This window comes from Lepidochelys kempii, chromosome 1 (assembly GCF_965140265.1).
Source record: "Lepidochelys kempii isolate rLepKem1 chromosome 1, rLepKem1.hap2, whole genome shotgun sequence".
In the NCBI taxonomy this organism is placed as follows: Eukaryota; Metazoa; Chordata; order Testudines; family Cheloniidae; genus Lepidochelys; species Lepidochelys kempii.
The window spans coordinates 323048579-323074577 of NC_133256.1; the positions used below are offsets into that span (position 1 = coordinate 323048579).

General features: G+C 45.4%; 1 protein-coding gene across 1 annotated transcript in view; it reads left to right on the forward strand.

The window, feature by feature from the left end:
• Positions 1 to 433: 433 nt before the first annotated feature.
• Positions 434 to 25999, forward strand: part of LAMB4 (laminin subunit beta 4) — a 104013-nt gene continuing 78447 nt past the window's right edge. Inside the window, exons 1-3 of the mRNA XM_073342547.1 lie at positions 434 to 550; positions 5385 to 5493; positions 22038 to 22195. Of these exons, the coding sequence (XP_073198648.1) occupies positions 434 to 550; positions 5385 to 5493; positions 22038 to 22195 (384 nt within the window). The remainder of the gene's footprint in view (positions 551 to 5384; positions 5494 to 22037; positions 22196 to 25999) is intronic.

Sequence of the window (25999 nt, forward strand, 5' to 3'; positions counted from 1 at the left end):
ACAATGTATGTTAATAAATGTGTGATGTACAGTAATGTAATGTTGTAAAATGTATTAGATAAATGTGAAGACATGCTAATTAATTGAAACAGTGAACACATGAAAGCGGAACAGTGATCCCAGCCACTAAAGAGGAACTGCCATGAAAATGGACTTTGGTGGGTCTGGCACATTTTTCAACAGCAGCTAAGCATGGGGGAGGGGGCGAATACATCGATAACTTTGTTCCCGCTGAAGTTACTTCCTCTATTTGTTAGAGACTCCCTTCTTCTAACACACACAGATAACATTCTAAAGCACCTCATAGGACATCTACATGGGAAAAAAATGTTCCTCGAGGAGAGTCCAAAGTCATTCTATACAATGCAGTGGTTTCTTTCTAACTGCACCACATTTTGACATTTGAATTTCTCACTTCATCTTAAGCGCTACAATGAACTGTGGGAAAGTGACTCAGGTAGCATCAAACTGGGATATAGAGTACCTATTGCAGATCTTCATTGCTTCTATCCACTGTTCTTGCGTTTATCCTGTTACATGCTACGTTGCAGTGAGTATAAGAGGAAAACAGCAACATAAACTACCTAGTCAAATCAATGGGCCAAACTAATCTCTGATATATATGTGTCTCATATTTGAGGTATCTTTTGGCATTCCAGGTAACAAATGCACAGTCAGTTAACAGGTAAAACTGTATCCAGAGTAAACCAGGATGTGACAGAGGGTGAGAAGCATTAGGCTAGGTGCTTGGTAGGCATCCCCACCGAGGGCAAATTAGGGAGATAATGGGTTAAGGACTGAATAACTAACCAATTTGGACAGCTAAAAGAGAGACAGGAAGAGGAAGAGAGGTAGGTTGGAATGAAGGGCTGCTGAAGCGCAGGCTCTTAGGTAGGTGGGAACTTGCCTTCCTCTCGCCCTGTACCTAGGGAGAATGTAAGCATCTTGAGCTGTGGGGAACTGTAAATAGAGCATTGGGTGTTGAACTTGCCACAGCTTCTGTGTGAGGATTGTTTGCAGTAAGTAGAGCAAGGTGAAGGGACGTTTTCCTTTCATGTTCCCCGGACTGGCACGTCTTTAAGCTCTCAGAAAGCTTCTGGCATGGAGCAGATAGTTAACATCTTAATACAAAGGTTTCCTAACAAATCATCTCTGACATTTCCTTGTATCGTTTCCAAGAGGGCTTCGTGCTCTTCCACATTGTGCAATGTTTTCGCTTCCTAGCCCTAGTCACAAAGAAATGTACTGCCAACTAGAACTGACTGAATAGTGTTTGACAAATACACCATTCAACAAGTATCACCATTTTCAACAAGTACTTTAGTCAAGGAATATTTTGCCATATGTAACCAAGCTGTTAGAATACTATTAACTGAATGAAGTATTTGATGAAACAGTTACGTTCACACACTGATTCATTCAGGGTGAAACTAACCCCTTTGCAGAGGACCAGTGCAGGGCCTATGTCCCAATTATCAGCATCAGTAACAAACAAGGGAACTGACTTTCCATCCATTACTGTGATAAGCTTCAAACTCTTACAAACCACCACCCATCCACCACGTATGGCTGACAGACCATCCTCTAGTTCAGCTATTCTCAACCAGGGGTTTGTGGCCCCCTGGGGGTCCACTAGCAGTTTCAGTGGGTCTGTGAAAGAGGGCTGGCTTTAGGAAGCAGGACTGGGAGCCAGGGCAGAAAGCTCAAAGCCTTGAGCCCTGGCACCCTACGGCTGAAGCTCTGAGTCCGTCCTCCCCAGTCTCCCACCACATCCTGCAGGGCTAAAGCCCAGAGCCCTGGCACCCTAAGGGTCAGAACAGAAGCCCCAAGCCCAGGGCTGTCTTTAGGATTTATGGGGCCCTATGCAGTATTATTAAACTGGTGCCCTTATGCCCAATGGCAGCCGAGGCTTGCATGTGTATTTTAGATAAGGGAGGTCTTTTGAAGGATTTATTTAAAAAACTGTATGTCTGAAGATCCAAGCATTTCAGGCTAAAGATGAATACTCAGATTGTGCATCTAAAAATCTATGCAAGGATTTTTTAGAGATGTTATTTTATAATCTTCAGATCTTCAGCAACACACTAATGAAATATTTTTAAAGCAAATTTTAAACTAAGGTCCTGTAGACTAACATGTTCTGAGTAAATATTACAGTAATGCACAACTGTTTTTGTCAGTAACTTCATAAACTGACAGTATATACCTGGGAATTGGCAAATGCCTGTTAAATGGCTTCATTATCACTTGAAAGGCTCTTTAACAGTTTCAATGTTGTGCTATAGGTCTGGCAGGCTGGAAGGCTTTTTCACATTTAAGTACTAGATCCCCTCTGGAGGAAGACTTGCCAGGCTGCAGCAGCCAGCTGTGGTGGGAACCTGCAAGAAGGGTCAGAACAGGGATAGGAAGAGGCAGGAGGGTGGACACTAAGACCCAAGGGCACCCCAAATTTTTGGGTGCCCTACGCAGCCACATATGCCTAAGGATGGCCCTGCCCAAGCCCACACACCGGCAAAGTTAAAGCCTGGAGTCTAGGCACCCTGGGGGTTGGAGGCCCCAATCCCTGCCATTCTGCGGCTGAAGCCCAGAGCCCCAAGCCCCACATTCTGCAGGGCAGAAGCCCTGAGCCCCCCGCATCCCATGAGCCCCACCATCCTGCAGTAGAAGTCCAGAGCCCCAATCTCCCCTGACCCACTGGGCAGGAGCCCAGTGCTTGGCGCCCTGCAGGGCAGGAGCCCTGAGCCCCCTGGCCTCGTGGCTAAGCTCCAAGCCCCCGGCCCTGCTGCCCTGCAGGTCAGAAGCCCCAAGCTCCCTCCTTTGCCACAGCTGAAGACCTGAGCACCCGCTCCCCATCCCCTGCTGGGCCCTGGAGTTTTTATAGCATATTTTGAGGGCTCAGAAAGAAAAAGGTTGAGAACCCCTGCTCTACTTCATCTCACCACTTTTTTTGAAGAGACATCAACATGTTTCTTCTTATCTTCCGTTTACAGACCAGAGACTCAACTCTCCCCATGCCCACCCACTTACTATGGTCAAGAGACCACAAGATATCATGTTTTATTTTCCATATTCTCTTCAGTCTAGGAACATTTCCCAATCAATATTCAACTGAATCAGAAAGCCAAATCTACCCCATCCTATATGGAGTTGAACTCCCTTTATACCTTCCCTATTCACTCTTCTAATGTGACTCAGAGACCATCCTTTGACACTCCACACCTTCCTGGTTCAGACTAGATGTCCTCCTTCACCCACTGCACTCTAAGTGTAGTGGCCCATGTTCCCTCTTAGTGATTAGACCCCTTGGCACTGCTTTTGTGTTGCAAAAGGGCAAGAAAGAAGATTATCTTTCCAGTTCTCCAGGCAAGGGGGAATCCAAAGGGAAAGTAAAGTCAATGAGAGGTGTGTTGGGGTTGCACTGCACTCCAACAGCCCCAGACTGCAGACAATCCCTTTGAGGGGCCATAAAGCTTAGAGGAGCCTCTAGGCTACTCTAATCTTCACCAGGATTGACATGAGCCTAACCCCAAAATCAGGGAGTCACAACCAACTCCTTTGTCCCCACATCCCTTTGCTGCACCCAATGGAAACTTGTTGAAGCAGAGAATCTAGCCCATAGCTTGCAGACCTCAGAGTGTCGAATGCTTCAAACAAAGCTATGATGTTATTTACCTCAGAGAAGCCTGAGAATCAACATATCTGCATAGTGTGTTACATTTTTAATTTGTAACTAGTGATTTCAAAATGTCTTCTTGCTGGATAGATGGAGAATGGCTCTGGCGTAGGCAGAGTTAAGTGTTTTTTGCTATTGTACATAATTTATATGTGTACATTCATTTAAAAGTTTGTATTGTATGAACTGTGAATATATTTGAATATTTATCTACCTTTCCTTAATTGTTCATTTCCATACTTTTCAATATTTGGAGATTTTCTTAACTGTAACTTTCCTTAGTGTACATATATAGTAGCAAGCTCAAGTTAAAATTATCAGAGAAGTTTTGCTTGTCAATTTACTTGTTTTTTCAGTGCTCCATGTTTCCTTGTTCTTAGGACACCTGTTGCAGAGGAGCTGTATGAAGTTACTAGCTCACCCATCCTATCCTTTGCTTAATTAAAACATTTTTTCTTCAACTACTACCTGTGCATGAGTTTCCAAAAGAGATTTAATTTGGTAAAAAGTTTCCAAGGACGGTAATGAGCCTTTTTCAGACTAGAAGGACATGAAGAAGAATTAAGTATAAAACAAATTTCTCCCATCAGGGTAATTCGTAATTTTCTGTAATTCCAAAAGAGCATGATGTGACAGGGTCGGGCCAGATGGCTACAGAGAGTAATAGAAGTATTCAAACTTTGCAGAAGAGTTCAACTTAACTTAAAAATTATCACCTTATTGTCAGAATAAACCTGTCAATTTTTCAGGCCACCGGAGTTATGGAAAAGCTATAAATTGGTGGATTACACTGGAACTTGGTTGCAAATTTAGGATGGATGAAAATATTATCTTTTCATAACAGTTTAATTTGGTATGTAGAACATTAATAGAGTAAGATCGATCTTATGCCTTATTAGCAGATACTATTATGTAGAAGACATTCAAGTTAGACACTAACTTATTTTATTTTTCAGGAACACAAAAGTGATACGAAAGACTGCTGCTGCCTCCGTACTTGTAAGTGTATTTTGCTCCAAATAGATAGATAGATACTAGAAGCACTAACCTTATTTTAATTGCTCTTTTACTGTGGAGGTTCTTTAACTTTCATTACAGTTTGTTGAAATGTGGTTTTGAATTTTTTTTAAATGAAGTATGATTGGCTTTTTAAAAACCATACTGGTAAATCTAGCCTTGTACTTCAATAATCACTCTTCATGCTGCTATGTGGGATATCAAAACAGCCAATAGGGATATTTCAAAACCTTCTGAGTTTGAAAACCTATTGGGTGTTATTCTGTGGTCAATTTGTAACTTGAATGGGAATGACCTAACCCGCTGTTTACCGGGCAATATTTGTTCCCTGGTGTTTGTTTTCTTGCTGAAACTAATTTAAAACTCGATTTGCAAGTAAAAATGTTGGACAAGATTTTCCAAATTGACTCATGACTGTAGGTGGCTAACATTAGTCCCCTTTAAAGGAGCTTGATTTTTAGACAGTGCTGAGCCTCCCACTCTCTGAAAAATCAAGCTCCTTTCCGTTGTCTCAAGAGAACCTAAAATAATGGGACATCCAAACCTTACTAGTCACTTTGGAATACCCTGCCCATCAATCTTATCTGCAGAACATTCTAAATTATTATTTAATACAATCAGTAAAGGCACACTTTTTTCTTAACTAGTGCAGTTCAGTACAAGTCTTTCCTCACGACTGTAATCTCTCTTTTAGGTGAGAAAACGTGTAAGCTGGTGCCTACAGTCATCCAGTTTACATACAAACGTTGTAGCACTTCAGTTAATGCATCGAAATGCAGTGATCATTGCAGAAAAAAAGAAAAGTAAGTTATTAGGCTGTATTTAAATAAAATCCAACCCGATTTGTTATTGAAAATGTCTTTGTATGAGATTCTCAATTGTATAAGAACAAATTATTTGATTTTTTTAAATGATACTATAAAAGAGGGAGTGCCCTATTTCCCCCCTGTGCTTCTACAACTGAAGAAGAGACAAACTCACACTATCATGGAAAAGGTGAGGGAAAATTGGTTTCAGCGTGCATCATGGTCCCCTCTGTGCCCAGACCTGGAGAAGCCGCCATATGAGTACAGTATGGTTCTGAGTGGAGCCAGGAGTGGAAGAAGTTGGAATCTGCTGCCGTTTTTTCTGAAGACTGGTGGTTTCCCACTCGAAATCCAACTGGGAGGTGTTGATGCTTTGTAAACAGCACTAGGTAGCAGCAGAGTATGAAAGTGTAGGGCAATGGGCCTTTGCAGGTGTCCCAAAATCTGTGTGGAACCTGAGACATCTGCTGGATTAGAAAGAGGAACATTGCAGTGGGAGAGGCTCCTTACAGTGGAATGAGGAGGAGGAAATGCCAAGAATTGGAACTTTGAGTCTCCTTCCCTTCACAGGCAGGGCTGGATTAACTTTTTGTGGGCCTGGCGCCAAACATATTTGTGGGCCGCCCAGAGAATGATTGTAAAAGGGGCTGGGGGCAAAAGCATAGTGGGGTGGGAGCTAGGGTTGGTCCCTGGAGCAAGGGAGGGGCCAGGGTTAAACTGCAAGCACAGCAGGGCTGGGGAGGGGGTAAACAGAATCACCCCCCCTCGCCCCTGCTCACATAGAGCGGGTACCTACCTGGTTCTAGCCCATTCTCTTTGTCTCTCTCCGCACTGAGCTGCCCCTCCTCCCGCAGGCCCACGTGTGCTGTACTGCTCTGGTAGGTTGTTCTTGCACAGGGGAGGGTGTGGCTGTGAGGCAGAAGCTTTGGCCCAGATCCTCAAAGGTATTTAGGTGCCTATCTCCCTTTGAAATCTATGGGAGTTAGGCACCTAAATACCTTTGAGGATCTGGGCCTTTGTTCCTCACTAGTTCCATTATCTCTGTTATTTTTGATTCAGGTGTAAATCTTCACTGGAGGCTGTAAATAAAATCTCTCTGTACCTATCCAAGCAACTTTCAAAACAAAACATAAAGCAGTATCTAAAGGAGTTTGAACACACTAGAGCGAGAGGTCTTATAACCAAGGAGAATTTGTCTTTTGTTTTTGTTTTTCCTACTGATGCATCAGAGGATGAATTATTACAATAGTTAGACTTCAGGCCTGACAACATAGAATCATAGAATCTTAGGACTGGAAGGGACCTTGAGAGGTCATCTAGTCCAGTCCCCTGCACTCATGGCAGGACTAAGTATTATCTAGAGTAGACCACCCCTGACAGGCGTTTGTCTAACCTGATCTTAAAGACCTCCATTGATGGAGATTCTACAACCTCCCTGGGCAATTTATTCCAATGCTTAACTACCTTGATCGAAAGTTTTTTTCCTAATGTCCAACCTAAACCATCCTTGTTGTAATTTAAGCCCATTTCTTCTTGTCCTATCATCAGAGGTTAACAAGAAATTTTTTCTCCCTCCTCCTTGTAACAACTTTGTAGAGAACAAGTACCTTATTGTGTTAATTGTATAATAAAGACACTATTTAAGAGAGCATTTTGTTTGCAAGTAAATCATTTTCAGAAAAAAAATGAATACAATTTGTATATGATATCATGCCAGATTGATTTCCAGATGACAGCCTCTCACAGGTTTGAGAGATTTTAGCCAAAATGATCATGGTTATTACAGTTGCACTTCAGAGCCAACCCAGAATTGTGCTAGGTGCTGTACCAGCATAAGTAAGAGAGGGCCCCTGGCCTGAAGAGTCTAAGGAGACAAGAGAGACAAAGCATAGGGGAAATGAAAATAGCATACAAGCAAGTGAACTGTGTCATGGCAGCAAGGCTTATGTTAACTCTGTGATTATTTTGGTTTGGTTTTGTTATTTAAATCCTTTCAGTAGGTTATTAGGAAGGGATTAGCTAAAACCAAGGAAGGGAGGCAAATGAAAGGATTGCAGCCATTCGGCACAGGGGATGGACTGTTCAGAATGAAAACTGTAGAAAGCAGGCTGATATCATCAGTGTGTATAAGTCTTTGCTTGAACTGCTTTCTGCAGCTGCCCTGCTGGCTTCAGTCTCTGGCTAGCTCCTCCCTGCAGTTTCTTTCCCACATCACAGGCAGGAGGGGGAATGCTGCATGGCAGATTTAAGATATAGAATAATTTGGGTAAATGTGCACAACGTTAATACTGAATGGAAAACCAAACTCCTTTCTTCATGTACATTAATCAGCTCTGCTGTTTCTTTTATGGAGAATCATTCTTCCTGATCTATATGCAAGTAAGCAGTTAATTTAGACAAGAACAATTGAAAATTGTGAAATGGTTTGATTGACGAAGGTAGAAGAGTCTTACAAACAGAAAAGATAGATTCTATTGTTTCGAGTGAGCAGTTTTGAGCAAACAGGTATCTTATGAATAACACAGAATCTGTCAGACCGGTCAGCTTGCAAAATACTCTTCTTTATCTGCTTAGAGATGTCAGGCTCTCAGGTGATGTTATGAAAAACAATTTTACATTAAAGCTTGGCACTCTGAAGTTGTATTTAACATTTCAAAACAATACAATTTACCAACAACAACTTATTTCTTCCCTTTAGCTTTGATTACAAAGAACGCCAATGTTGCTGCTGCCAGGAAGATAAAACTGAGGCTCAAGTTGGTACTCTTATTTGTAACAGGGAAACTATTGACTTCAAGTACAAAAATGTCCTCTCTTGTGCATGCAAAGATTGTGCAAAACCATAAGATGTTATTATTAGCAGAAAATCAATAGTCTTTTATTCTTAAAATTATTATGTGATTTTGATCCTTTCTAACTATATAAAGCTGATTTCAGTAATGATCAAACAAACAAAAATAAACATAGGGTCCAGCTTGTTCCAGTATATGCAGGATGCACAGCACATACCCCTAGGAGCAGCCCACATGGACAGCTCTCAAGCGAGTTATTCTGTGGAGCATATCCACTCCCATTCTATACTAGCCTATATAGATACACATACGCAGCATGCCCTCAGTTGTACCAGGATGCTTAGATCCAGGGGTGTTGGAACAATTTGTATAGTGGAGGTGCTGAGAGGCATTTAACCAAACTGTAAACCCTTTATATAATGGAAGCCACTTCAAGCCAGGGGGTGCAGCTGCACCCCCAGCACCCCTAGTTCCAGCACCTATTCCTAGATCAGCATGGGGTATATCAGGGCCGAGAGCTGGAGTAATAGCTATTGTGTTTCGTTTGCAAAGAACCGTTAGTTCTCGGGGCCAGCTAGTAAGTGACACATGCCGGTCATTCTGTTTTTTGCTGAGCTGTATGTTTGTGTATAGGAGTGTTCCTTCAGCTTGCACCCTGTGTTTGGCAGGGTCCTTTATGGTATAAAGACTACCAGCTGCACCTGTGCCCATGCTGAACTGCCAGCACTGATGGTTGGCACAGAAGATGCTAGCAGGCATTATTCAACACTCACATCCATGCTAATGACTGACTGGGGGAGGCAAAATTTACATGGAGGGGTGCATGGGAAATTAACCACTCCTACCATCACGCAAGCATCCCAGGCCCTTCCCAGAGCTACTCTATACAGGGAACTTCTGTGCAGTGACTGAGGTCTTGATCCTACAGCCTTACTCAGGTGGTTAAGGGATGCAGGATCGGGCCATGAATGTGGACTCTTGTTGTGTTTTTTCCCAACATAGGCAACTGAAACACACACGTTCCTGTTTTTCACCATGGTACTGCACTGGGCCCTTAGGCTACGTCTCCTCTGCAAGTGGGCTTGTGATTGGAGCACACGTCCACATACCTGAGCTAGCTGTGTTCTAGCTAGTGCTCTCGTACCAATAACAGCGAAGCTTCAGCAGCACAGGCCTCGGCGCAGACTAACTGCCTGAGTAAGTACCCAGCGTCCCAGGTGTCGCTTCCACAGCTCATGCTGAAGTCTCTGCTGTGGAGGCTTCAGTGCTATTGGTGCTCACGTTAACTAGCGCAAAGCCAGCTCGGGTATGTCTACATGGGCTGCGCTCACACCTCTGACTGCAGTGTAGACATACCCCACGTCATGATTTCATTTCAAAACAGATGAAAATCACACATTTCTCTCCTCATTAGCTCTTTACTAATCACACCTGTCAAATAAACATTTCTTTGCATTTAAAATATGTGATGCTTAGTTCATTGTGAGCTGGTGTTTGATTTTATTGTTAATTATTTCATAGCAGCTAAGTGTGGGCTAGATGCTTCCCTGAAGACAAAGAAATACACAGTCCCTGCCTCAAAGAGTGACAGACTAAATAGCAGCTATGTGATAGAATGACTGAGGCTTATGAACAGACGGGAGGGGACAGCACTGTGATTGCATGTTGCTCGGCGTAGGAACTTGCACATCATGTACTTAAGTTAAACCTTTTGTTAGTACTTTACATGTAGGTAACTCTTCTGCCAGGTGTTCTCGGCAGCAAAAAGGGCCAGAATCAAATATCTAGAGGGGTCTTCTTAAAATTAACAAACACCACTGGCTTGAGATGCCACCCAGAAATCTGAGGAAAACTACATACCTTCCCTGGGCACACTTAGCAGGCAATGCTTCCCCTCTTGCAAGCACACAGTCTGTGTATAAAACAAAAACAATTTCATTAAGGGGGAAAAGGAACACAGCATTAATCTGGGAAAACACAACAATGCTAAATCAACTATGTGTTTATACAAATAGTAAGTAAAACACCCACTTCTACCGTATCTTGGGCAGTAGTCCTTAGTCTCTGTTTTCCACCTTGCTACTGTGAACATCTGATGGACAAATGTCCCTTTGAGACCTCATGTCCTGCCTCTTTCCCCCCTGGGGGGAAATTAATCATTAATCCACTTAGGGTTTGGTGAAGTCCCAGAGCCTGAGAGTGACGTGCACTCAAACAAGTTCAGCTCCAGGCCGAGGGGGAAGTGCTGTCTGGCTTCCTGAACAGATGCCTTGCTGCCACCTCTGCATCATCTCTCATTGTGCCCCTCTAGCCAGGATGCTATCTCTCTTACCTTGCCACCACCTCTGCCTGCAATGCCATCTCCGTGCCATCTCCTCTATCTGCCTCTATGTCTTTTCTCACCACGGTCACCTCTTATTGCAATGGCAGATGTGGGTCTTCAGGCTCCTACGCCAGTGATAGTGATAACAGCTCTTGTGGTGCTAGATCTAGGTCCCTCCCAGAGTTCACTCCGCTCTGCCATTATACTATGTGAAGAGTCTTGAGCAGAGTCTTGCCACCAGGGATTTACTCTTCCATACCAGGTAAAAGCCCCCTTCCCCTCCCTGTCTGCCCAATGGTCCCAGTTCCATTACGCAGAGGTGTATGGCTCTTTGCTCAAGGCATATTATGTACAGTTCTTTTGTGCTTTTGTCACACAATAAGGATGACAACATTTAATTACCCAAACATCCCATACTTCATTGTATTTTAACCAAAATAGTCACACTGGGAGAGCCGGTAATGAACATGCAAATGAGGTCTACTCACCAAGAGATGGGAGCTGAGAGGTCCTTCCCTAGAGCTACCAAGCTGCCATAGGCTTACATGTATAAAAACTAGAGCTGGTCAGGGTTGCATTAGAAAAACAGATATTTTTGTTTTGTTTTGTTTTCATTTAAATTTTTTGTTAATTTTTTTCAGGTTTTCATTAAAAACTCAAACCTCCAAAATTTTCCAGTTTTTGACAACCAGCCTTTTGATTATTTCAGTGAAAACCCGCAAAATTAGGACAAAAACAGAAATGTTCATGAGAAGGTCTCCATGTAATCCCACAGGCATTTTTAATCAAAAATATTCTCAATGTAAATATTTCATCCAGTTCTAATAAAAATGCAAGGACTTTAAAGGAAGGGGCCAGAATTTTGAAAGAGCTCAGGCCAGATTTTCAAGGGCTGAGGCGTCTGGGCCAGACTTTCAAACATGTTCAGAAGCCAACAGCTCTCACTGAGATGTGCTCAGCTCTGTCGAAAATCTGGTCCCTTGTTTTGGTGTTTCCTTGGGAACCAAGCTGGGTGGAATCTCAGGGATGTAAGATACGGTGAAAGTTTTGTCTGGGTAAGGACTTCAGGATTTGACCCAGGAATTCTGCAATGAGAATTGTTGAGAACATCCCATTTCCTTTTACTTTAATGGGAGGTACAGGGTCTCAGCACATAGCAATATCCAGTCCATATTTTTTAAAGTTCTTTGGACTCCACAGAATGAAGAGTACAGTATAGATGTAAAATATTACTACAGTCTAAATGAAGCCCAGCAGCCATTCCTCCATACACACCCCTTCGTCCCCATCATACTCTGGTTAGTCTTTATGAAGGAAACATATTGATTTTGTTAGCAACTTTGTGGTTTACTTATCAGGCTATATCAAGAATGGACCTTAGTCATAACAACTGCAACCATCAAGCCTGTGATGACGTGACAAGTCATAGACCAGATCCATATTGCCCTAGCTACCAGTGGAAATGATGACTCACCCTAAATCCAGATCATTTGCCAGTGCTGGGACCAGAGATGTAGGAAAGAGGTTTCTAAGTCCCTGCCTCCAGTAGTTTGAGGCCCCACTCTTGCTTGGGATCCTATATAACTCAAAAGGCTGGACCTACCTGTAACTTATACATAACATATACATCTTCCGCTAAATTCCTTTCGCACATAATTTTTCTGCAACAAAAATGTTTTTCCTACAAAATGTTAATAAAAGATCAAGCATTATTTTACAATGTAGTATTATCCTAAGAATAATATTCTCTTACAATATTTGACCCTTATCTACACTGACACCTTGATTAATCATGAAAAATAGAATGTACATCTTGTAGGAAAACTGATTTATTGCTTAATCCTTTGTGTTTATTTGTCAGTATTTATGCCCACTAAATGTAAAGCACTTCTACAATAATTCATACCCCCTGTAGATGAATACACACCAAATAAGGGATGAAGTCAGCCTGAGAAGATGTTGTGCTCCAACAAGTAATTTACAAGTGTTCCTGAGGAGAAACATTTCTAAAAATGTCAGTGTGTGAATTATTTCTGCAAAGAGCAATCCTGGTGACAGAAGAACAGTCACAACACTAAAGCCTTAATTTAGGAATGAAAGAACTTTCTGGTCACCATAGAAATTAAATGAGAGAAAGGTGATCCCCTGGTTATACAATAATGTGTATTTTGCTCATCTATAGAACTTTCTATCACAGGATCTCAAGGTATTTTACAAACAAAACAATGGATTAGGCCGCACAGCACCCATTCTATACGTAGGGAAACTGAAGCTCTGAGGATTTAAGATTAAAAATTTCAAAAGTAGCCACTGATGGTTGAGTGTCTTAGTGCCCAACATTTTTTGGGTGTTCAACATTTTTGAAAATCAGAATCAAAGTGTTTCAAACTGGGGAACCAAAATTGGAGATGTGACATTCTGTACCTTGGGGGAGCACCCTGTAACCCCCAGATTCCTCGTTTTTATATCATTGTGATCTGACATATACTGTAAAGTATGCCATGTGAGGAAAGTCACTGTTCTCTCTGCATATGCATATCTTTAGCGCATATGAAGTTATGAGATTGTGTTGTATTGTTGTCACTAAAACATGCTGTAAGTTGGGGAATCAGCCAGATATTTGCTCCTCAGAGACAACAGCCAGGAAAGTAACCAATGCCAGGGTGAAGTGTCAAACAATCATCAACAGCCCACTATCCAGCAAGGGAGCTACAATTCAATGACTCATCTTCATGAGGCCACACCAGGGGAATTGCTCAACCTTGCCTGGGGAATCAGCAATGACCCCAGACATGCCTGGACTTGTGCTCCCCAAGCACATGGGACTGAAGGTATAAAAACAGAACATATCAGGCCCATGCTTGGCCTTTCTCCTGCCCCCACCTACACTGCAAGCAACCAAGACACTCAGAAGAAAACTGAAGACTCCAACAGAGGAGGCTGGCCCAGGTTTAAGGGATAACCCTGTATATTAAGGATTGCTATATCCAGTGGGGTGAGAAAAACTGCTTAATCTAGATGTTACCCAGTCTAATAGGGTCGAGAGTTTAGACTGCGTGCTTATATTTTATTTTATTTTATTTTATTTTATTTTATTTTGGTAACTAACTCTGACTTTTTGCCTATCGCTTAATATCACTTAAAATCTATCTTTTGTAGTCAGTACATTTGTTTTATTGTTTATCTTTACCAGTGAGTTCGTATGAAGTGTGTGGCAAAACTGCTCAGGTTTACAAAGGGTGGTTTATATACACTTTCCATTGATGACATGGTGAAACAATTAATAAATTTTCACTGCTCATCTTGAGCAGTTTAGGATGGTATATTCCTGGGGTACAGTGCTGGGAGCTGAGGGGATCTGGCTGGTGCCTTTCCCTATGTGATTCATGAGCGGCTCTGGGAGCATTCATGCAATCTAGCTGGGTGTGGGGCTCCACATGCTGTTGTGCTGAGTGATCACAGCTCCCGGAGGGGCTTGCTGCTTGTTACTAGCAAGGCATTGTGAGAGACAGCCCAAGCTGGAGAGACTTCAGGGGGCACAGCGGCCCCATGGTCCCAGGCTGCACTCTGGGGATCGTGTCACAGGAGACACCCTGAATCAGTATCCACTTTTGAAAATGTGGCTGTGACTTGTCCAGAGCTACGCAGGAAATCTGTGGTAGTGCGAGGTACATGGCCAGATCTCTTAGCTATACTTGTACCACCAGCCCCTTATTTTCAGTGTGTGGTTCTACATCGTCTCCTCAGACACAAAGGATTGATTCTTTAAGTCAACGTGCACATCTGTTGGAAGTCCACTCTACTCTGGTTTGAATTGTCCCTACCCAAATTAGGGTGTTCACATGCTACTAACCTTTTGTTGTAAATTAGATATAAATACTGTATGTTGGTTCTCAGCTACAAAGTGGAACACAGAATCAAAGACACACAAGCCAGCATTTTGTGAATCGTTGACTAATTCTTAAACTAAAGTAATGCTATTTTCTGCTCTAAATATACTGATCGCTGTTTCTATTTACTGCATGTATTTGCTAATGCCAAAAACTCAGGCTGAATGAATTCATAAATCACCTCTTTGGTAGGTTTTAGACTGGTTCTCCTTTTCTTCTACGCCCAGATGCCTGAGGGTAAGCACTTTTCTTTCTTAGCTGAAACTCACTGGTATGTCTTGTCTTGCTGTCTTCATTTTGTTCCATTCATTTCTAGAAACGCTTCATCTTCCCAGGTCCAGGTAAGACCTATTTTAACATTTAACTTTCCTGCTATGCATTTGAGCTACAGCATGTCATTTTTGCTGATTGTCATTTCACATGTTAAACCAATGCAACAGCAAAGGTAGGCTTCAGTGAATATTGTTAGTGCAGCACTTTATAATATTAGTAATTCAGATACTGTAGTAGTGATGGGGCCATACAGGTACCTAGATAGATAGGTTACTATTGACACGTATCTTACTAACAGGCCAAGTGCTGTTCAGTGGCAGTACTTAAAATTGTACTTAGGTCCAGTGATGAGCTGCCAAAATCTTAACAACCAGTTCCCTATCAAAAGTTCTGATTTAAGGGATGTGCCCCAGTATATATTTTTTGTACCGACAAGGTTACCATACGTCTGTATTTTCCCGGGAGGAATTTTTAACTTTTTAAATTTTAAAAATTCCTCCCGGACGGCGATTTAAGAACCAAAAAGCCTGACCTGTCTGGGAAAATATGGGTGTGTGTTAACCCTGCCTAAAGTTCTTTTTTTAAAAGATGGGCCTGAACTAGAAATGAGCTCTGTTTCACGTGTGGGTCCCTGCCACTCCCTGGGGGTGTGCTAGGGTGACCAGATGTCCCGATTTTATAGGGACAGTCCCGATTTTGGGGTCTTTTTCTTATATAGGCTCCTATTACCCCCCACCCCCTGTCCTGATTTTTCACACTTGTTGTCTGGTCACCCTAGGGTGTGCACATATGTGGGTCCCAGCTGCTCCCTGCCCCTCCCCATTGAAGCAGGTGTGCAGGGTTACTGCCCTGGGAACTGCAGGGCACCAGTGGATGTGGGGCCAGCTGCAGACAGGGCGTGGGCCAGGGCTAGCTGGAGGCAGGGGGTGCTGGGTTGGCTGCAGGCAGGGCAGGGGGTGCGGAGGTGGCTGAAGACAGGAGGGTGCTGGTTGGCTGGAGGCAAGGGGGTGTGGGGCTGGCTACGGGCAGGGCAGGGGGTGCGGCAGGGGCTGGCTGGGGGCAGGGCACGGGGTGCGGAGCTGGCTGGAAACAGGAGAGTGTGGGGTTGGCTGGAGGCAAGGGGGTGTGGGGCTGGCTACGGGCAGGGCAGGGGGTGCGGCAGGGGCTGGCTGGGGGCAGGGCATGGGGTACGGGGGTGGCTGGAGGCGGGGATGGCTGGAGGCAGGGCAGGGGGTGTGGCAGAGGCTGGCTGCAGGCAGAGGATGCAGGGGTGGCTGGAGGCAGGGCAGGGGTGCAGGGGCTGGCTGTGGGCAGGGGTGCAGGGGCTGGCTGGAGGCAGAGGCTGGCTGCAGGCAGGGGATTCGGGGGGGCTGGAGGCAGGGCAGGGGGTGCAGGGGCTGGCTGGAGGCAGGGAGTGGGGGGGGCTGGAGACGGGCTGGCTGCAGGCGGGGGGTGCAGCAGGGGCTGGTGCAGGCAGGGGGTGCAGGGGTGGCTGGAGACAGGGGCTGGCTGCGGGCAGGGGGTGCGGCAGGGGCTGGTGCAGGCAGGAGGTGTGGGGGGGCTGGAGACAGGGGCTGGTGCGGGCAGGAGGTGCGGGGCGCTGAAGGCAGGGGGTGGCTGCGGGCAGGGGGTACGGGGGGGCTGGAGGCAGGGGCTGGTTGTGGGCAGGGGGTGCGGGGGTGGCTGGAGGCAGGGCAGGGGGTGCAGGGGCTGGCTGCGGGCAGGGGTGCAGGGGGTGGCTGCAGCCAGGGTGTGGGGGTGGCTGGAGACAGGGGCTGGCTGCGGGCAGGGGGTGTGGTGGGGCTGGTGCTGGCAGGGGCTGGTGCAGGCAGGGGGTGCAGGGGGTGGCTGGAGACAGGGGCTGGCTGCGGGCAGGGGGTGTGGCAGGGGCTGGTGCAGGCAGGGGGTGTGGGGGTGGCTGGAGACAGGGGCTGGCTGCGGGCAGGGGGTGTGGCAGGGGCTGGTGCAGGCAGGGGGTGCAGGGGTGGCTGGAGACAGGGACTGGCTGCGGTCAGGGGCTGGTGCAGGCAGGGGGTGTGGGGGTGGCTGGAGACAGGGGCTGGCTGCAGGCAGGGGCTGGTGCGGGCAGGGGTGGCTGGAGACAGGAGCTGGCTGTGGGCAGGGGGTGTGGCAGGGGCTGGTGCAGGCAGGGGGTGCGCGGGTGGCTGGAGACAGGGGCTGGCTGCAGGCAGGGGGTGTGGCAGGGGCTGGTGCAGGCAGGGGGTGCAGGGGTGGCTGGAGACAGGGACTGGCTGCGGGCAGGGGCTGGTGCAGGCAGGGGGTGCGGGGGTGGCTGGAGACAGGGACTGGCTGCGGTCAGGGGCTGGTGCAGGCAGGGGGTGCGGGGGTGGCTGGAGACAGGGGCTGGCTGCGGGCAGGGGGTGCGGCAGGGGCTGGTGCAGGCAGGAGGTGTGGGGGGGCTGGAGACAGGGGCTGGTGCGGGCAGGAGGTGCGGGGCGCTGAAGGCAGGGGGTGGCTGCGGGCAGGGGGTACGGGGGGGCTGGAGGCAGGGGCTGGTTGTGGGCAGGGGGTGTGGGGGTGGCTGGAGGCAGGGCAGGGGGTGCAGGGGCTGGCTGCGGGCAGGGGTGCAGGGGGTGGCTGCAGGCAGGGTGCGGGGGTGGCTGGAGACAGGGGCTGGCTGCGGGCAGGGGGTGTGGCGGGGCTGGTGCTGGCAGGGGCTGGTGCAGGCAGGGAGTGCAGGGTGGCTAGAGACAGGGGCTGGCTGCGGGCAGGGGTGCAGGGGGTGGCTGGAGATAGGGGCAGGCTGCGGGCAGGGGCTGGTGTGGGCAGGGGGTGTGGGAGTGGCTGGAGACAGGGGCTGGCTGAGGGCAGGGGGTGTGGCAGGGGCTGGTGCAGGCAGGGGGTGCAGGGGTGGCTGGAGACAGGGGCTGGCTGTGGGCAGGGGGTGTGGCAGGGGCTGGTGCAGGCAGGGGGTGCAGGGGTGGCTGGAGACAGGGACTGGCTGCGGTCAGGGGCTGGTGCAGGCAGGAGGTGCGGGGGTGGCTGGAGACAGGGGCTGGCTGTGGGCAGGGTGGTGGGTGCTCATGGGGAGAGCGGCTCGGAGCAGCCCGAGCAGCAGGACGCAGCCCAGGCCCAGCAGAGCAGCTGGGGACCCACCAGGCAGCAGCGGGAGCCCCAGGGCCAGGGGTCGGGGGAGCAGCAGCAGCAGGAACAGGGCTCGTGCCCAGGGCCAGGCGGCAGCCCACATGGCTCCCGCAGCACAGCATCCCCGGCAGCCGGAGGAGGAATTACATCACTTCTCGGCTGGAGCCCATCAAAGCCTCAGCGCCCCCTGCAGGGAAGCAGGTTAACAACCGGTTCTAAAACTGCTTCAAAATTTAACAACCAGTTCACGCAAACCGGTGCGAACCAGCTCCAGCTCACCACTGCTTAGGTCTGTCTGTTATTTTCATACAGTATCAAATTTTGAAGTTCAGCTCAACAGGAAAATGTTTGCTGAATTATGCCATAGGAAATTGGGTCTGCTGGAAATTCCCTTCACAGTAACTTCTCACTTAAAGTCATCCCGGTTAACGTTGTTTCATTGTTACGTTGCTGACCAGTTAGGGAACATGCTCGTTTAAAGTTGTGCAATGTGCCCTTCTAATGTTGTTTGGCAGCCGCCTGTTTTGTCCACTGCTTGCAGGAAGAGCAGCCCTTTGCAGCTAGCTGGTGGGGCCTGGAACCAGGATGGACCGGCAGCCTCCCATCAGCTCCCCACTTCCCTAAGTTCCCTGTGCAGCAGCTGCCCAGCAGGCTATCAATTGCCGGCAGTTCAGCTGTCCCTCCCCCCACTGCCATGTGCTGCGCCTGCCCTCTGCCTTAGAGCTGCTCTTCAGAGCCTCCGGCTTGCTGTGCGGGGGGTGTGGGGGGAGAAGAGTGAGGCTAATGTCAGGGTATCCCCCTTCCCCCTGCTCCTGCACCCCACTTACCCCATCTTCCATAGAGCAGGGGGGATACATGACAGGGCTCAGGAAGGAGGGAGCTTCCTGGCAGCAGCTGCTGTCTCAGCATGCTGATTAACTTAAAAAGGCAGTGTACTTAGAGTGGGGTCAGCGTACTTAAAGGAGCAACATGCATCTCTCTCTCACACACATGGTGTGTGTCTCTGTCTCTCTGCCATGCTGTCTCTCCTCCCTCCATTTATGCTGCCTTGTAGAGTGTGAGGCTACATTAACAACAATGAGTTAACCCTTGAGGACTCAGCCAATTGCTAGTTCATCATTTAGCAGTAAGGCATTCCCTGGGAAATATCCCACCCTCTGACTCCACCATCTCAACCAAGCTTCACAATCATCATTGCTGTATACAGTATTAAATTGTTTGTTTAAAACTTATACTCTCTGTGTGTGTATATATATATATATATATATATATATATATATAGTCTTTTGTCTTTTGTCTGGTGAAAAAAATTTCCCTGGAACCTAACCCCCCCATTTACATTTATTCTTATGGGGAAATTGGATTCGCTTAACATCGTTTCACTTAAAGTCGCATTTTTCAGGAACATAACTACAACGTTAAGCGAGGAGTTACTGTACAACTAGATAGCAAAAGGCACAACTGCACAAAGGTTACTCAGCTTCTCATACATAGTTCTTCAAGATCCTTCAAAGCTGCTGTACGCTAGGGGGAACTGAAATAATGAGATACCAGCATAGAGCACAGAAGGCTGGTTGTCCTTTTATAATTTTTTCCCCACTATTATAGCTAAAATAGCTGTGTAATTATGGAGATTGCAAAATATGCTAACATAGGACCCAATTCTGCAAATAAGTAAATGACTTTACTCATATGACTAGTTCCATGGAAATGCTTGAAATGCCACTACCCTGGTATCCTGTGGAATTTCATCTTAGCTTACTCCACATGGCAAGGGCTGTGTGGGAATTAGGATCAGGGATGGAATTGGAAAGCTGCTATTCTCTGCTACTCCACAGAAGTTAATGCTCCAAGCAGTATCAACAAGTCCTCTGTGTCTGCTTGTCCCTCTTGAAAGGGAGTGGGTTATAATGTACACCGGGGACAGCATGGCTTCATTTGAGGTGGCAGGCAAGCAGGCACAGAGACTGCCATCTGCTTTTCCAAGACCCTTGAGGTTTATAGGTCTCACTTCTTCCCATTCTGATTGCTAATCCTTCCCTTGGTAGGAAGGATGCAGAGAAAATCCCACAAGGAAAAACTTTGTCTTCCGATGATTCCCCTTCCACAGGTCTTTCTGCAGGGCACGAGCACCTGGTCCAGAGCTACTAGCTATTTTCCTCATTGCACATGCTTAATGACTCACTCATAATATTGTTTCTGCTATGCATATCGGCATGAGACAATTATCATGCCTCAGTTGATCTGCTTAGGGTTAAATGGGTTATATTTAAATGATAAGATGGGACTTCTGCTTATAGCACTTTATTTTTATTTTTAAGTGTCAACAACCTTTTGAAATCTTATCAAAAGCAATTCTGAGTTGTTCTTTTGCTTTGATGTAGCTGTTAGTCACTAGCAGGAAATCAAAGCCTGCATTTTCTTTTCATCTGCCTGTATTTTTATTTCAGTGGTATCAGTTAATGTAAGACAGCTATGAGCATAATGTATACATGAGGAGAGGTTTGATGAGGCAAACTGTTAAATGTCATAACAGGTTTCTTTTCCTCCTGCAGGTATCCAATTCGTTTGGTTGTCACATAAAAGAATGTGGCTTGAGCTGATCATTCTTTTAAAGTTTGGTAGGTGCAAATACTTTACACATGTCCAGGCTAAACCTTTTTGGTTAATATTGTGTAATTTACATATTTTCCCAGCCTTTCATTACATTGCTTCATCTTTCCTCTAGTGATACACAAAGTGTTTTCAATGGTTATTAAATTCTACTGAAATATAGTCCTGGTAAGACACAGGTGCAACACTCCAATGACTCCTCTTTCCAGTACCTGCATTCCAAAGACCTGATTCAAAGTTCATTAAAGTCAAAGGAAACCCTCCCATTGTATTCAATAGGCTTTGGGTCAGGCCCTAAAACAGATAACCCATGCCTGCCAACAGTTGATAAATGTGAATCTGGGAAGCAAAGTAGGGCAAACCAAACACTCCTATTACTTGACTACGGAAAATGCTTGTAAGTAAACTGCCTGTCTGAAGTATATCCTAAGCCATAAATTGAAGTTTGACAGTTCAGCACTCCCTACAAACACTCTTAATTGATGCTAGTCTGCTATTTCTAACACTGCATTAATAATCTCTCTAGTTTCCCTTAGAATCCTAAAACACAATTTTTATCAGAAGTTGAGCCAAGCAGAGTTAAACAATGATGCCTCCAAGGCTCCCATTCCTGTTCAATGTTTCAGGACAGAACTTGCCTAAAAAGGGTAAAACCCTGCAAGGAAAATCTTAACTTACTGGGAGGAAAATATTGAAAGTCATGTCAGGCAATGCAAGCCATAAAGCTTTGTGATTATCTGATTCCTAATTATTTCTGTTCCTAAATGTCCATCTTATCCTGGAAAATGTGGGGTATGGAGACCAAAGCTAGGGGTTCAATTCAAGTCATCTGACAAGCTGAGGAATCACTGACTTGGATTCCAATCTCAGTTACGCTGGTATAAATCTGGAGCATTTCAACTGCAATCAGCAGAGTTACTCCAGATTCATATTAATGTAAATGAGGTCAGACTCTGGCCCTGTGTATGGGGTCACCTGTGATGTTATCAGTAATACCTCATCAGTGCTTGCTATATCTACATATGAAGCACAAAGCATAACAAATTATTAGAGCCTGGCAGTTTCACATATTTATTGCACGATGTAATATTGATCAAAATTTTAGCACTGATATGCAATATGCTAGTTACCAATTTATTTATAATTATCTGCAGCAGGTGGGTTCAGACTGGAAATAAGGCACACATTTTTAACAGGGAGGGGAATTAACCATTGGAACAACCTACCAAGGGTTGTGGTAGATTCTCCATCATTGGCAATGTTTAAAAGACATGGTCTACTTCAAACAGGAATTAGTTTGGGGAAGTTCTTATGGCCTGTGTTATACAGGAGGTCAGACAAATGGTCCATTCTGGTCTTGGAATCTATGAACCTATGAATTAGAGAAGCTCTTTTGAATCCTATCAAGCAGCTTAAACAAAGGACAAAAGGAAAGTGTAGACAAAGGACAATTCAGGTGACGTTCCAGTGTAGCTGCTTTTCTCTGGAGCATATAGCTGAGTATGTCACAACACCATTACAGCTGTATTTGTCTTTTGTGTTCAGTGCTGTTTAGTCTCCTGCATGCAGAGGATGAATGTAATAGTGGCTCCTGTCATCCAACCGTTGGAGATCTTCTGGTGGGTCGCAGTGAGCAACTAACAGCCTCATCAGTTTGTGGACTGACTGGCCCTCAGAAATACTGCATTATAGGCTACCTCGAGGTTGGTTTATTCTTATTCATAAAATAACTACACAATACATAATAATAAGATGCTACATAATAATAAAATGCTTCTAGATATGTTTAAATAATTGTCAGATGACAAGAATACACCTGGTGAAATTATATATTCCATTAGGGCAGGAAGATAGCTTGGTAGTAGCCTTCAAGGTGATGTTTAATTTCTCAACAGAAATGGCAATGCATTAGTGAGACATAAGAACAGCCATATTGGGTCAGACCAATGGTCCTCTAACCCAGTATCCTGTCTTCCGACAGTGGCCAATACCGGGTGCTCATGTTGTAGGAGCAGCAGTGATCTGTATGCTCTGTATGACTATGCTCTGTATAACCTGTAGGTTCAAAAGGTCTGTTACACCTCTTCCCCCCCTCCCCTTTTGTCTCCTCTCCCTTTTTGAATACCTGTGAAGTGGCTTTCCCCCTCCCCGCTCCTTCCTGGAATGGTTGTGGGATGAATGGGCTGCTTGAGCAGCTGGAAGATCAGAAGAGCTTGCAGGTAGACAAGGTGGCTGGGACTCTGATTAGGCAGTGATCAAATGCCCAATGTATGGACACTACCCAAGGTGGAGTGTAACCAACCAGATGTGGCCAAGTCATCTCTAGTCATGGGCCATGAGGAGCAGGTCCTTAAAAGGGGAAGGGACCATGTGCTCGGGAGTGCACTCATAAGATTGTACCTCCTGTGAGGGCCCTTCACCCGGACTGCCTGGCCAGTGGTTCGCCACATTGCATTCCATCGTGCCTCGGGAAGACTTACCTTCATCGCACCATCCATCGCTGCACTGTGGGACACTTACGTTGAAGGATCCTGACACCTCCAGTGCTGTGCCTGTGCTGGGTGCGTGAGTATGCAAGTGTGAGTGTGACCCCCCACACACACACTTCTTCTGAGCTCAGCTATCAGTATAATAAACGTGCTGCTTTCTGCCAAACTCTGGTGGGTCATTAGTCCTCCCTAAGCTTACTAGCTGGCCCGATTTCAGGTAACATTTCAGAGGGAATGAACAGAACAGGCAATCAGCAAGTGATCTATCCTCTGTTGTCCACTCCCAGCCTCTGGCAGTCAGACGCTAGGGATACCCAGAGCATAGAGTTCATCCCTGACCATCTCGGCCAATAGCCATTGATGGACCTATCCTCCATGAACTCACCTAGTTCTTTTTTTAACCCCGTTACAGTTTTGGCCTTCACAACATCCCCTGGCAACAAGTTCCACAGGTTGACTGTTCAAGGAAGTAGTGTGATGAAGTACTTCCTTTTGTTTGTTTTTAAACCTGCTGCCTATTAATTTCATTGGGTGACCCCTGGTTCTTGTGTTATGTGAAGGGGTAAATAACACTTCCTTGCTCACTTTCTCCCCACCATTCATGATTTTATAAACCTCTATCATATCACCCATTCGTCATCTCTTTTCAAGCTGAAAAGTCCCAGTCTTTTTAATCTTCCATACCCTTAAATCATTTTTTTTCCCTTCTCTGTACCTTTTCCAATTCTAAAATATCTTTTTTGAGATGTGGCAACCAGAACCACATGCAGTATTCAAGGTGTGGGTGTACCATGGTTTTATATAGTGGCATGATGATATTTTCTGTCATCTTATCTATCCCTTTCTTAATGATTCCCAACATTCTGTTAGCTTTTTGGACTGCTGTTGCACATTGAGCAGATGTTTTCAGAGAACTATCACAATGACTCCCAAGATCTTTTTTGAGTTTTGACAACTAATGTAGACTGCATCATTTTGTATGTATAGTTGGGATTATGTTTTCCAATATGCATTACTTTGCATTTATCAAAATTGAATTTCATCTACCATTTTGTTACCCAGTCACCCAGTTTTGTGAGATCTCTTCGCAGTCTGTCAGGGACTTAATTATCTTGAGTAGTTTTATATCATCTGCAAATTTTGCCACCTCACTGTTCACCTATATTTTTTCCAGATCATTTATGAATATGTTGAACAGTACTAGTCCTAGTACAGATTCCTGGGGGACACCACTGTTCACCTCCTTCCATTCTGAAAACTGACCATTTATTCCTACCCTTTGTGTCCTGTCTTTTTTTAACCAGTTACTGCTCCGTGAGAGGATTGTCCCTCTTATCCCATGACTGCTCAGTGTATTCACAAATGAATACATGAATCTCCAGTAACACTTTGCTGCTGCTGTCCTCAAGTAGTTTTCCTGTAAAATGCCTCATAAAGGCAAACATACACCGTATATGTCAGTCTGATGGGCATTCATGCATGTGAAGAATGTAGTTTTGTAAGGCTACGTCTACACTTCAAGCTGGAGGTGTGAATTCCAGTTCAAAGAGACATGCCCTCACTAGCTCTGATTGAGTCAGCACACTAAAAATAGGGTAGCTGTGTTGTTGTGAGGAGCTAGCCACCCAAGTACATACCTATCTGAGAAGCATATATTTGAGGTGGCTAACTCTTCCCATGGCTCATGCCACCACAGCTATGCTCTACCTTTAGTGAGCTAGTGTCATAAATATAAAGGGAAGGGTAAATACCTTTAAATCCCTCCAGGCCAGAGGAAAAACTCTTTCACCTGTAAAGGGTTAAAAAGCTAAGACAACCTCGCTCGCACCTGACCACAATGACCAATGAGGAGACAAGATACTTTCAAAGCTGGAGGGGGGGAAACAAAGGTTCTCTCTGTCTGTGTGTTGCTTTTGCCAGGACCAGAGCAAGAATGCAGGTCAGAACTTCTGTAAAAAGTCAGTAAGCCATCTAGTTAGATACGCATTAGATTCTGTTTTGTTTAAATGGCTGATAAAATAAGCTGTGCTGAATGGAATGTATATTCCTATTTTTGTGTCTTTTTGTAACTTAAGGTTTAGCCTAGAGGGATTCTCTATGTTTTGAATCTGATTCCCCTGTAAGGTATTTACCATCCTGATTTTACAAAGGTGGTTCTTTTACTTTTTCAATTAAAATTCTTTTTTTAAGAACATGATTGCTTTTTCATTGTTCTTAAGATCCAAGGGTTTGGGTTTGTGTTCACCTATGCAAATTGGTGAGGATTTTTATCAAGCCTTCCCCAGGAAAGGGTGTGTAGGGCTTGGGGGGATTTTGGGGGGGAAAGACATTTCCAAGTAGGCTCTTTCCCTGTTATATTTGTTAAACGCTTGGTGGTGGCAGCAATAAAGTCCAGGGACAAAAGGTAAAATAGTTTGTACCTTGGGGAAGTTTTAACCTAAGCTGGTAAAAATAAGCTTAGGGGGTTTTTCATACAGGTCCCCACATCTGTACCCTGGAGTTCAGAGTGGGAAAGGAACCTTGACAGCTAGTCTGGGTATGTCTTCTCGAGCTGGGAATTACACCTCCAGCCCAAAGTGTAGACATACCCCCAGTGGCAAGATTTTGTTTCTTGTGTACTGCACCTGTAAGTCTTTTGGGTGCCTAAATGCCTTTCAGGATCTAATCCTAATGCCCACTGACTTCAATGGAGTTAAGCACCTAAACACCTTCGGGGTTCAGGGCCTAAGAGTCTGCTGGATGCAGTTGCCATTTTGTGTTCAGTTTAGATGTAATGTGTTGCAGAGAAGACACATACACAATGTGCTCTCTTATGTTGTTTTGTTGTGTAATTTAAAATAAAAAGTAATTAATTGAGCAATCATTATTTGTGTATGAAAAACATAACAGTGTGTGTATGCTCTTTGACTGTGCAGGGAGGTTGGGCTGATCTCCCTGACAGTTTTTGTGAACATAAGAGAGGAATAGGAGCCAGCATGAGCAAACACAGCATTCCCCTGAAAAAGCTGCTAAAGCTGT